Source organism: Salvelinus alpinus, chromosome 14 (assembly GCF_045679555.1).
Source record: "Salvelinus alpinus chromosome 14, SLU_Salpinus.1, whole genome shotgun sequence".
NCBI classification, from domain to species: domain Eukaryota; kingdom Metazoa; phylum Chordata; class Actinopteri; order Salmoniformes; family Salmonidae; genus Salvelinus; species Salvelinus alpinus.
Window position 1 is genome coordinate 55,683,852 of NC_092099.1, and position 13,801 is coordinate 55,697,652.

The window sequence follows — 13,801 nt, forward strand, 5'->3', positions numbered from 1 at the left end:
AACTCTTTGGCCCGAATGCCAATCGTCACGTCTGGAGGAAACCTGGCACCATCCCTACAGTGAAGCATGGTGGTGGCAGCATCATTGCTGTGGGGATGTTTTTCAGCGGCAGGGACAGGGAGACTAGTCGGGATCGAGGGAAAGATGAACGGAGCAAAATACAGAGAGAGATCCTTGATGAAAACCTGCTCCAGAGAGCTCAGGACCTCCGACTGGTTCACCTTCCAACAAGACAACGACCCTAAGCACACAGCCAAGACAACGCAGGAGAGGCTTCGGGACTAGTCTCTGAATGTGCTTGAGTGGCCCAGCCAGAACCCGGACTTGAACCACATCGAACATCTCTCAAGTCTGATGACCTTTTTTATTTAACTAGCCAAGTCAGTTAAGAACAAATTCTTATTTACAATGACTGCCTACCAAGCCCTAACCCGGACGACACTGGGTCAATTGTGCACCATCCTTGACTGGACCAGCCAGAGTCCGGACTTGAACTCGATCGAACATCTCTGGAGAGACCTGAAAATGTCTGTGCAGCGACACTCCCCAACTAACCTGACAGAGCTTGAGAGGATCTGCAGAGAAGAATGGGAGAAACTCCCCAAATACAGGTGTGCCAAGCTTGTAGTGTCATACCTAAGAAGACTCAAGGCTGTAATCGCTGCCAAAGGTGCTTTAACAAAGTACTGAGTAAAGGGTCTGAATACATATGTAAATGTCATATTTCAATTTTTTCTTTGTCATTATGGGATGTTGTGTGTAGATAAAATATTTTTTAGAATAAGGTTGTAACCTAATTTTTTTGGGGGGGGGAAAGTCAAGGTAGAAACTAGGGCCTGTGGTCTGAATTCTTTCTGAATGCCCTGTACATACTATAGCTAAGCCTTTAACATCATAGTACAGAGAAAAGCCGACACCCGAAATATAATCCGGGATGCATTTAAAGTGTACATTAGGGAAATTATAATCTCATTCAAAAGCTAAATCCGAGTTAGAAAAAAATAAATCACAATCTTAGAAAAAAATCCCACAATAAAATGTTTACAAAGTAAAGAAGAAAATAAAAATGTCTGAACTTAAGCAGGAATATGATCTTATACTTTTGAAGAGAGACAACAACTACAGGTTAAACGCAAATAAAGCATACTAATTAACTACTAATGGTAAATACACCACCAAATGCTAACAGTCAGTATCTGGATAACACTTGTGAAATGCTTGATAATGTATGTGATTTAAACAGAGAGGTATATTTTCTGGGTGATTTAAACATTGACCTGCTTTCATCAAGCTGCCCACTCAAGAAAACGCTTCAAACTGTAACCAGTGCCTGCAACCTGGTTCAGGTTATCAGTCAACCTACCAGAGTCGTTATAAACAGCACAGGAATTAAATCCTGTATTGATCACATCTTTACTAATGCTACAGAAATTAGCTATAGTAGCCATATCTAGGTAAACCAAAGTTCCAAAGTCTGAGCCTAATATAGTGTATAAGAGGTCATACAATACGTTTTGTACTGACTCCTATGTTGTTGATGTAAAGAGTATATGTTGGTCTGTGGTGTAATGAGAAGAAACTAGACACTGCACTTGACACATTTATGAAATGAGTTATTCCAGTTACTAATAAACATGCACCCATTAAGAAAATGACTGTAAAATGTGTTAAATCCCTGTGGGTTGATGAGGAATTGAAAAATGGTTGAGAGGGATCAGGCCAAATGAATAAGTCTGACTGCACAGCCATTTGGCAAAACGTACTGCAAATTGAGAAATCATGTGACTAAAATGAATAAAAAATAAGAAGGAAACTACACTATGAAACAAAGATAAATGACATAAATAATGACAGTAAAAAGCTCTGGAGCGCCTTAAATTTAATTACAGGGAAAAAAGGCAAACTCAGCTCCATTCATTGAATCAGATGGCTCATTCATCACCAAATCAAAAGAGACTAATTGGTATACAGGTAGACCAGAGGGGCCCTGATTGGCTGATGAGTGGCAACCCTGATTAGAAGCACCTGCTGCTCATCAGGTGTTCTTTATAAATGCTGTTTTGAATTAAAGAAAACTGTACCGACACACTGAAGAGAAGGCTGTACAGCAGAAAGGTCTGGGTATGCTGTCCCTGATCCAGTGAAGATAACTTCATTAATGGAATAATGAAGTAGGCTTTATGCAACATCTTTTTGTTTGTCACAAAACCTCCTGATAACTACTTTTACTTAGTTTTTTCATTGACAACATTCACAAACTTAGGCATGACATGCAAAATTATGAACCTACACATCCATGCATAACTAATCAAATTATGAAAGACAAGTAAAGTGAGTTGGAAGAGGGGAAAAGATTGATGTCTATGGTCAATGACAAGCCACCAGGGTCTGACATCTTGGATGGAAAATTACTGAGGATGATAGAGGACGATATTCCCACTCCTATTTGCCATGTCTTCAATTTAAGCCTACTATAAAGTGTCAGCCCTCAGGCCTGGAGGGAAGCTGAAGTCATTCCGCTACCCAAGAATAGTAAAGCCCCCTTTACTGGCTCAAACAGCCAACCAATCAGCCTGTTACCAACCCTCAGTAAACTTCTCAAACAAATTGTGTTTGACCAATAACAATGTTATTTCACAGTAAGCAAATTAACAGATTTTCAGCACGCTTATAGAGAAGGGCATTACACAAATGACTGATGAGAGAAATTGATAATAAAAAGATTGTGTGACCTGTTTTGTTAGACTTCATTGCGACTTTTGACATTATCGATCATAATCTGCTGCTGGAAAAACGTGTGTTATGGCTTTACACCCCCTGCTATATTGTGGATAAAGAGTTACCTGCTATAATGTGGTTTGAGTAACAGACATTACAGGGTGTTCTTTAATGGAAGCCTCTCCAACAAAATCCAGGTAGAGTCAGGCCTTCTCCAGGGCAGCTGTCTAAGCCCCTTACTTTTTTCAATCTTTACAAAGGACCTCTGAGTAAAGCCTGTGTTCTTTACATACAGTATGCTGATGACTCAACACTATATACGTCAGCTACCACAGCAAGTGAAATCACTGCAACACTTTACAGTGTTGCACCTTCTTAACAACACTATCAACAAGGCAGGTCCTACAGGCCCTAGTTTCTACCTTATTAACAACACTATCAACAAGGCAGGTCCTACAGGCCCTAGTGTTGTCGCACCTGGACTACTGTTCAGTCGTGTGGTCAGGTGCCACAAAGAGGGACTTAGGAAAGTCATAATTGGCCCAGAACAGGGCAGCACAGCTGGCCCTTAAAGAAACACAGAGAGCTAACATTAATAATATGCATGTCAATCTCTCCTGGCTCAAAGTGGAGGACAGATTGACTTCATCACTACTTGTATTTGTGAGAGGTATTGACATGTTGAATGCACACCTTGCATACCCCACAAGCCATGCCACACCACTATAGGCTATGGATCATGTGATTGAGACCACACTAAATAGCCTATAGGCACACTTGATATTGCACAGCGAAGAATCAGAGTAACCTAAATAAACTCATTCTAAAACACTGAGAAATATAGACATTTCAACAATTACAAATTACATGACCCTCCCCATGGACTAGATTAAAATAAATAAATACAAACCTTCCCCTTGACTGAAATTGAAAAGGGGTTCCCCTTCCGTATTGTTCTCCTGGTAACTATCGTGTCAATGTTTATCCATCCCTAACTAATGGCTGATATAGCCTAGTCTACAACTCAAACCACAGTAACAAGGCCATCTAGTGGCATTCTGCTGTTGCTGTTCATATGTATATTCTATATTTTATGACTTGACAACAATTGACAACCAAATTAGTTCTCAAGCCCCAAAAACAAGCCCGGAAATTACATACGCATCAAATTCGGCCATATAGCGGCAATGTGAATTCATATTTATTGGAGTCTCTGTGTTAAAGTTGAGGAGGATAGGAGCGGGTGGGTACGAGGGAGGGAGGGGGGGTGAGAGGGAGGGATGGGGGGGGGGGGAGAGGGGGGGTGAGAGGGAGGGGAAAGGGTGCGCTGGATGGATCGGCGTCTGCAGCACGCAGAACGACCAGGGACAAGGACCTTTTTCCTCCCAGTGTGGATGGATTGATTGATCTCTGGAACATCGAAAGTGCGACTCGCTTCTTCGAAGAAGGATAGATTCCAACGGACAGCCGGATAATTTACCACCTCTGCATTGATTGAACATTGAATTTCCTTTCTGTATCAACTTTTATAGGGCGTTTCGTTTTGCTTTTGCCTATCCTGAAATAACGCGCTACATCATATTTTCCCGACGTTTGTTTTACAGTAGACTTTCAGATTGTATTCCCTGTCCCGACAGAATCGCATTAGATATTTCCGCCCCGTTATGTGATATCTGACCGGACGGATGTTCGCCTCTGTATCGGTGTGATCGGCGATGTGGTCATGGCAGGTTTTGGAGCCCAGAAGTGTCCGAAGAGCGATAAGTTGGACGAGGCGCAGGCACTGGCCCGCAGCTGCGCGGGGAGACCGGACTTCTTACCGTGCGATGGGCTGTCAATATGCGCCACGCACAGCCACGGAAAGTGCTTCAAGTTGCACTGGTGCTGTCACTTGGGTTGGTGCCACTGTAAGTAGCTATTAGCAAACAATAACACAGTCATAACATGTTGAAAAGGGCCATCGGCGATTGCTACATGCATTTTGTTTTATAAATGTGTTTTAAATTAATGATATATAACCATTTATTCTTGAAGAATATACACTATATATACACAATTATGTGGACACCCCTTCAAATTAGTAGATTCGGCTATTTCAGCCACACCCGTTGCTGACAGGTGTATTAAATCGAGCACACAACCATGCGATCTCCATAGACAAACACTGGCAGTAGAATGGCTGTACTGAAGAGCTTAGTGACTTACAACGTGGCACCTTCATAGGATGCCACCTTTCCAACAAGTCAGTTCATCAAATGTCTACCCTGCTAGAGCAGCCCCCGGTCAACTGGAAGCCGCAAAGTGGTAGGTAGGCCACACAAGCTCACATAACAGGACCGCTGAGTGTTGAAGCGCGTGGAAAATCATCTGTCCTCGGTTGCAACACTCACTACCGAGTGGAAGTGATGTGCAATGTCAGCACAATAGCTCCATAAAATGGGTTTCCGTGGCCGAGCAGCCGCACACAAGCCTAAGATCACCATGAGCAATGGTTAGAGTGGTGTTAAGCTCAGTGCAGTTGGACTCTGGAGCCGTGGAAACGTGTTCTCTGGAGTGATGAATCACGCTTCACCATCTGGCAGTGGATGAATATGGCAGTGGGTGAATCTGGCAGTGGTGAATCTGGCAGTGGATGAATCTGGCAGTGGATGAATCTGGCAGTGGATGAATCTGGCAGTGGATGAATCTGGCAGTGGTGAATCTGGCAGTGATGAATCTGGATGAATCTGGCAGTGGTGAATCTGGCAGTGGTGAATCTGGCAGTGTGAATCTGGCAGTGGGTGAATCTGCCAGTGGATTCATCTGGATGAATCTGGCAGTGGTGAATCTGGCAGTGATGAATCTGGATGAATCTGGCAGTGGTGAATCTGGCAGTGGTGAATCTGGCAGTGGTGAATCTGGCAGTGGGTGAATCTGGCAGTGGTGAATCTGGCAGTGGTGAATCTGGCAGTGGGTGAATCTGGCAGTGGATTCATCTGGATGAATCTGGCAGTGGTGAATCTGGCAGTGATGAATCTGGATGAATCTGGCAGTGGTGAATCTGGCAGTGGTGAATCTGGCAGTGGTGAATCTGGCAGTGGGTGAATCTGGCAGTGGTGAATCTGGCAGTGGGTGAATCTGGCAGTGGATTCATCTGGATGAATCTGGCAGTGGTGAATCTGGATGAATCTGGCAGTGGTGAATCTGGCAGTGGTGATTCTGGATGAATCTGGCAGTGGTGAATCTGGGTGAATCTGGCAGTGGTGAATCTGGCAGTGGGTGAATCTGGCAGTGGTGAATCTGGCAGTGGTGAATCTGGATGAATCTGGCAGTGGTGAATCTGGCAGTGGTGAATCTGGATGAATCTGGCAGTGGTGAATCTGGCAGTGGTGAATCTGGCAGTGGTGAATCTGGATGAATCTGGCAGTGGATGAATCTGGCAGTGGATGAATCTGGCAGTGGTGAATCTGGCAGTGAATGAATCTGGCAGTGGTGAATCTGGCAGTGGGTGAATCTGGCAGTGGGTGAATCTGGCAGTGGTGAATCTGGATGAATCTGGCAGTGGTGAATCTGGCAGTGTTGAATCTGGCAGTGGTGAATCTGGATGAATCTGGCAGTGGTGAATCTGGCAGTGGATGAATCTGGATGAATCTGGCAGTGGTGAATCTGGCAGTGGTGAATCTGGCAGTGGATGAATCTGGATGAATCTGGCAGTGGTGAATCTGGCAGTGGATGAATCTGGATGAATCTGGCAGTGGTGAATCTGGATGAATCTGGCAGTGGTGAATCTGGCAGTGGTGAATCTGGCAGTGGTGAATCTGGATGAATCTGGCAGTGGATGAATCTGGCAGTGGATGAATCTGGCAGTGGTGAATCTGGCAGTGAATGAATCTGGCAGTGGTGAATCTGGCAGTGGTGAATCTGGCAGTGGGTGAATCTGGGTTTGGCGGATGCCAGGAGTACGCTACCTACACGAATGCATAGTGTCACCTTAAAGTTTGGTGGAGGACAAATAATGGTCTGAGGCGTTTTTCATGGTTCGGGCTAGGCCCCTTTGTTCTGTGCTTCCAACTTTGTGGTAAACAGTTTGGGATAGGCCCTTTCCTGTTTCAGCATGACAATACCCCCGTGCACAAAGCGAGGTCCATACAGAAATGATTTGTTGAGATCGGTGTGGAAGAATTTGACTGGCCTACACAGAGCCCTGACCTCTGCCCCATCGAACACCTCTTGGATGAATTGCAAGAATTGCAGACTGCAAGCCAGGCCTAATCTCCCGACCCTCACTAATGCTCTTCTGGCTGAATGGAAGCAAGTCAATGCAGCAATGTTCCAACATCTAGTGGAAAGCCTTCCCAGAAGAGTGGAGGCTGTTATAGCAGCAATGTTCCAACATCTAGTGGAAAGCCTTCCCAGAAGAGTGGAGGCTGTTATAGCAGCAATGTTCCAACATCTAGTGGAAAGCCTTCCCAGAAGAGTGGAGGCTGTTATAGCAGCAATGTTCCAACATCTAGTGGAAAGCCTTCCCAGAAGAGTGGAGGCTGTTATAGCAGCAATGTTCCAACATCTAGTGGAAAGCCTTCCCAGAAGAGTGGAGGCTGTTATAGCAGCAATGTTCCAACATCTAGTGGAAAGCCTTCCCAGAAGAGTGGAGGCTGTTATAGCAGCAATGTTCCAACATCTAGTGGAAAGCCTTCCCAGAAGAGTGGAGGCTGTTATAGCAGCAAAGGGGGAACCAACTCCATATTAGTTCCCATGATTTTGGAATGAGATGTTAAACGAACAGGTGTCCACATACTTTTAGCCATGTAATATGCTTTTAGTATATATACTTTTAGTATTGTAACTTATAAATGCCTCAGGAGCTTAGATCAACTGTCAGAACACATCAGAACCCATCAGAACCCATCAGAACCCATAGAAACCATCAGAACCCATCAGAACCCATCAGAACCCATCAGAACCCATAGAAACCATCAGAACCCATCAGAACCCATAGAAACCATCAGAACCCATCAGAACCCATCAGAACCCATCAGAACCCAAAATAGAAGCTTGTTTTTACTCCATTGTTTCCTTGAGAGTCGTTACATTTATCCCCATACCCATTGCTCAGCTGACTTATATAACCAAAACATATCATATCAACTAATTTGAGTTTCCCAGATTTACGTTTACTATGTTAAGTCCAGTCTATGAGACCAGGCTGCTAGGCAAGCAGTACTGTAGGAAGTATAGGCCGCTATTGTCAACCACTCAATCACATTATCATAGTGAAAGAGTACCTCTGAGGGGCTTTTCTTATTTCCCAGTAGTCTATAGGCTTCAACACTTACGTTGATTGATGATCATCAATTTGACAAAGCATCAAATTGAATTTGATTTGTCACATGCGCCGGATACAACAGGTGTAGGTAGACCTTACAGTGAAATGCTGACTTACAAGCCCTTAACCAACAAAGCAGTTTTAAGAAAGAAAAGTGTAAAGAAATTATTTACTAAAATAAACTGAAGTAAAAAAAAAAAAGAAAAAAAATTAAGGAACAATAAAATATCCGTAGTGAGGCTATATACAGGGGGTACCGGTACCCCCTGTATATAGCCTCCACATTAACTCTGTACCGGTCCCCCCTGTATATAGCCTCACTACGGATATTTTATTGTTCCTTAATTTTTTTATAATTTTTTTTTTTACTTCAGTTTATTTTAGTAAATAATTTCTTTACAGGGGGTACCGGTACAGAGTTAATGTGGAGGCTATATACAGGGGGTACCGGTACAGAGTTAATGTGGAAACTATATACAGGGGGTACCGGTACAGAGTCAATGTGGAGGCTATATACAGGGGGTACCGGTACAGAGTTAATGTGGAGGCTATATACAGGGGGTACCGGTACAGAGTCAATGTGGAGGCTATATACAGGGGGTACCGGTACAGAGTCAATGTGGAGGCTATATACAGGGGGTACCGGTACAGAGTCAATGTGGAGGCTATATACAGGGTGTACCGGTACAGAGTCAATGTGGAGGCTATATACAGGGTGTACCGGTACAGAGTCAATGTGGAGGCTATATACAGGGGGTACCAGTACAGAGTCAATGTGGAGGCTATATACAGGGGGTACCGGTACAGAGTCAATGTGGAGGCTATATACAGGGGGTACCGGTACAGAGTCAATGTGGAGGCTATATACAGGGGGTACCAGTACAGAGTCAATGTGGAGGCTATATACAGGGGGTACCGGTACAGAGTCAATGTGGAGACTATATACAGGGTGTACCGGTACAGAGTCAATGTGGAGGCTATATACAGGGGGTACCGGTACAGAGTCAATGTGGAGGCTATATACAGGGGGTACCGGTACAGAGTCAATGTGGAGGCTATATACAGGGTGTACCGGTACAGAGTCAATGTGGAGGCTATATACAGGGTGTACCGGTACAGAGTCAATGTGGAGGCTATATACAGGGGGTACCAGTACAGAGTCAATGTGGAGGCTATATACAGGGGGTACCGGTACAGAGTCAATGTGGAGGCTATATACAGGGTGTATCGGTACAGAGTCAATGTGGAGACTATATACAGGGTGTACCGGTACAGAGTCAATGTGGAAGCTATATACAGGGTGTTACGGTACAGAGTCAATGTGGAGGCTATATACAGGGGTTACCGGTACAGAGTCAATGTGGAGGCTATATACAGGGGGTACCGGTACAGAGTCAATGTGGAGGCTATATACAGGGGGTACCGGTACAGAGTCAATGTGGAGGCTATATACAGGGGGTATTACAGCTATTACTCTCCCACCACTACTACTACCACTACTACCACCACTACTACTACCACCACTACTACTACCACTACTACCACCACTACTACTACCACTACTACCACTACTACTACCACTACTACCACCACTACTACTACCACCACCACCACTACTACTACCACTACTACCACTACTACTACCACTACTACCACCACTACTACTACCACCACCACCACTACTACTACCACCACCACCACTACTACTACTACTACTACTACCACTACTACCACCACTACTACTACCACTACTACCACCACTACTACTACTACAACCACCACTACTACTACCACCACCACCACTACTAGTACTACTACTACCACCACTACTACTACCACAACTACTACTACTCTACCACTACCACTACTACTACTACTACCACCACTACTACTACTCTACCACTACCACCACTACTACTACTACTACTACTACTACTACTACTACTACTACTCTACCACTACCACTACTACTACTACTACTACCACCACTACTACTACTACTCTACCACTACCACTACCACCACTACTACTACTACTACTACTATTACTCTCCCACTACTACTACTACTACTACTACTACTACCACTACTACCACCACTACTACTACCACCACTACTATTACTACTACTAATACTACTACTACTACCACCACTACCACCACTACTACTACTACTACTACTACTACTACCACCACCACTACTACTACTACTACTACTACTACTACTACTACTACTACTACTACTCTACCACTACCACCACTACTACTACTACTACCACTACTACTACTACTACTACTACTACTACTACTACTACTACTACTACTACTACTATACCACTACTACCACCACTACTACTACCACCACTACTACTACTACTACTACTACTACTCTACCACTACTACTACTACTACTACTACTACTACTACTACTACTACTACTACTACTACTACTACTACTACTACTACTACTACTACTATACTACTACTACTACTACTACTACTACTACTACTACTACTACTATACCACTACTACCACCACTACTACTACCACCACTACTACTATTACTATTACTCTCCCACTACTACTACTACCACCACTCCTACTACTACTACTCTACTACTACTACTACTACTATACTACTACTACCACTACCACTACTACTACTACTACTACTCTACTACTACTACTGCTACTACCACTACTACTATGACTACTACCAACACCACTACTACTACTATTACGCTGCTACTACTACTACTACTACCACCACCACCACCACCACTATTACTACTACTACTACTACAACCACTGCCACTACTACTACTTCTACCACCACTACTACTACTACTACTATCACTACTACTACCCCCACTACTATCACTATTATAACTACTACCATGACTACTACCACCACCACCACTATTACTACTACTACCCCCACTACTATCACTACTATAACTACTACCACTACTACTACCACCACCACCACCACCACCACTACCAACACTACTACTACTACTACTACTACTACTATTACTACTACTAATTCCACCACTACTACTACCACCACCACTACTACCACTACCACCACTACTACTACCACTACTACTACTATCACTACTATAACTACTACCACTACTACTACCACCACCACCACTACCAACACTACTACTACTACTACTACTACTACTATTACTACTACTAATTCCACCACTACTACTACCACCACCACTACTACCACTACCACCACTACTACTACCACCACCGCTTCTACTACTACTACTACCATCACCACAATTACCACTTCTACTGCTACTATTACTACTACTACTACTACTACTACTCTACCACTACTACCACTTCTACTACTACTATTACTCTCCCACTACTACTACCACCACTAATGTTACTACTACTACTACTACCACCACTACCACGACCACCATGACCACCACCACCACTACTACTAATACTACTACTACTACTACTACTACTACTACTACTACTACTACTACTACTATCACTACTATTACTACCATCACTACTACCACTCTACCACTACTACTACTACTACCACCACTACTATCACTACTACTACCACTACTACCACTACTATCATTACTACCACTACTACTACTATCACTACATTTAACATTTACATTTAAGTCATTTAGCAGACGCTCTTATCCAGAGCGACTTACAAATTGGTGCATTCACCTTATGATATCCAGTGGAACAACCACTTTACAATAGTGCATCTAACTCTTTTAAGGGGGGGGGGGGGTTAGAGGGATTACTTTATCCTATCCTAGGTATTCCTTAAAGAAGTGGGGTTTCAGGTGTCTCCGGAAGGTGGTGATTGACTCCGCTGACCTGGCGTCGTGAGGGAGTTTGTTCCACCATTGGGGTGCCAGAGCAGCGAACAGTTTTGACTGGGCTGAGCGGGAACTGTACTTCCTCAGAGGTAGGGAGGCGAGCAGGCCAGAGGTGGATGAACGCAGTGCCCTTGTTTGGGTGTAGGGCCTGATCAGAGCCTGAAGGTATGGAGGTTACCACTACTACTGTTACTACTACTACTAATGCTGTTACTACTGGTACTACAACTACTACGTCTGTTTACATCCTGACTGGCACCTCAACTGAAAACCTAAAGCAGGAGTCATAACCTGACAGGCTCGACAGTGAATGTAGTCTCTTTCTTGATTCTCTCTGCGACAGGTTTGGAAATCCTCAGCACAGTAGAAAGCTGATTCCCAAATGGCACCCTATTCCCTATATAGTGCACTACTTTTATCCAGGGCCCACAATGCCTAAAGTAGTGCACTATATAGGGAATAGGGTGCCATTTGAGACGCTGAAAGAAGCAATTTTCAGTTTGCTATCAGCAGAAGCGGTTTAGAGCTTCACATGGTAGCAGTCCGTAACATCGTAATCTCAGTCAGATGTAATCTCAGGATTTTAATGTCTCCATCTGAAATGTGCAGCAGCCTAGTGATTCAAATGATCCGCTGAAATGCCCGGATAAATGTGGTGTAGACGATTAGGCCTACAGGACCAACGAGAAATACTCTTTATCTCATATTGTAGAGTATTTATTATTTTTAACAAATGTTTTTCAATCTTTCTTCTTCAACACTACTGTCTAGCCTCCACCTTTAACTGTCTGGTGGTGTTCCTTCAACACTACTGTCTAGCCTCCACCTTTAACTGTCTGGTGGTGTTCCTTCTTCAACACTACTGTCTAGCCTCCACCTTTAACTGTCTGGTGGTGTTCCTTCTTCAACACTACTGTCTAGCCTCCACCTTTAACTGTCTGGTGGTGTTCCTTCTTCAACACTACTGTCTAGCCTCCACCTTTAACTGTCTGGTGGTGTTCCTTCTTCAACACTACTGTCTAGCCTCCACCTTTAACTGTCTGTGGTGTTCCCTCTTCAACACTACTGTCTAGCCTCCACCTTTAACTGTCTGGTGGTGTTCCTTCAACACTACTGTCTAGCCTCCACCTTTAACTGTCTGGTGGTGTTCCTTCAACACTACTGTCTAGCCTCCACCTTTAACTGTCTGGTGGTGTTCCCTATTCAACACTACTGTCTAGCCTCCACCTTTAACTGTCTGGTGGTGTTCCTTCAACACTACTGTCTAGCCTCCACCTTTAACTGTCTGGTGGTGTTCCTTCTTCAACACTACTGTCTAGCCTCCACCTTTAACTGTCTGGTGGTGTTCCTTCTTCAACACTACTGTCTAGCCTCCACCTTTAACTGTCTGGTGGTGTTCCTTCTTCAACACTACTGTCTAGCCTCCACCTTTAACTGTCTGGTGGTGTTCCTTCTTCAACACTACTGTCTAGCCTCCACCTTTAACTGTCTGGTGGTGTTCCCTCTTCAACACTACTGTCTAGCCTCCACCTTTAACTGTCTGGTGGTGTTCCTTCAACACTACTGTCTAGCCTCCACCTTTAACTGTCTGGTGGTGTTCCTTCAACACTACTGTCTAGCCTCCACCTTTAACTGTCTGGTGGTGTTCCCTCTTCAACACTACTGTCTAGCCTCCACCTTTAACTGTCTGGTGGTGTTCCTTCTTCAACACTACTGTCTAGCCTCCACCTTTAACTGTCTGGTGGTGTTCCTTCTTCAACACTACTGTCTAGCCTCCACCTTTAACTGTCTGGTGGTGTTCCTTCTTCAACACTACTGTCTAGCCTCCACCTTTAACTGTCTGGTGGTGTTCCTTCTTCAACACTACTGTCTAGCCTCCACCTTTAACTGTCTGGTGGTTTTCC

The 13,801-nt window shown here is 44.1% G+C and overlaps 1 protein-coding gene across 1 annotated transcript in view; it reads left to right on the forward strand.

Annotated features, from left to right (window-relative positions):
* Window positions 1–4,062: 4,062 nt before the first annotated feature.
* LOC139539123 (UPF0524 protein C3orf70 homolog B) overlaps window positions 4,063–13,801 on the forward strand; it is a 33,110-nt gene continuing 23,371 nt past the window's right edge. The window contains exon 1 of the mRNA XM_071341915.1: window positions 4,063–4,625. Within this exon, the coding sequence (XP_071198016.1) occupies window positions 4,442–4,625 (184 nt within the window). The 5' untranslated portion in view covers window positions 4,063–4,441. The remainder of the gene's footprint in view (window positions 4,626–13,801) is intronic.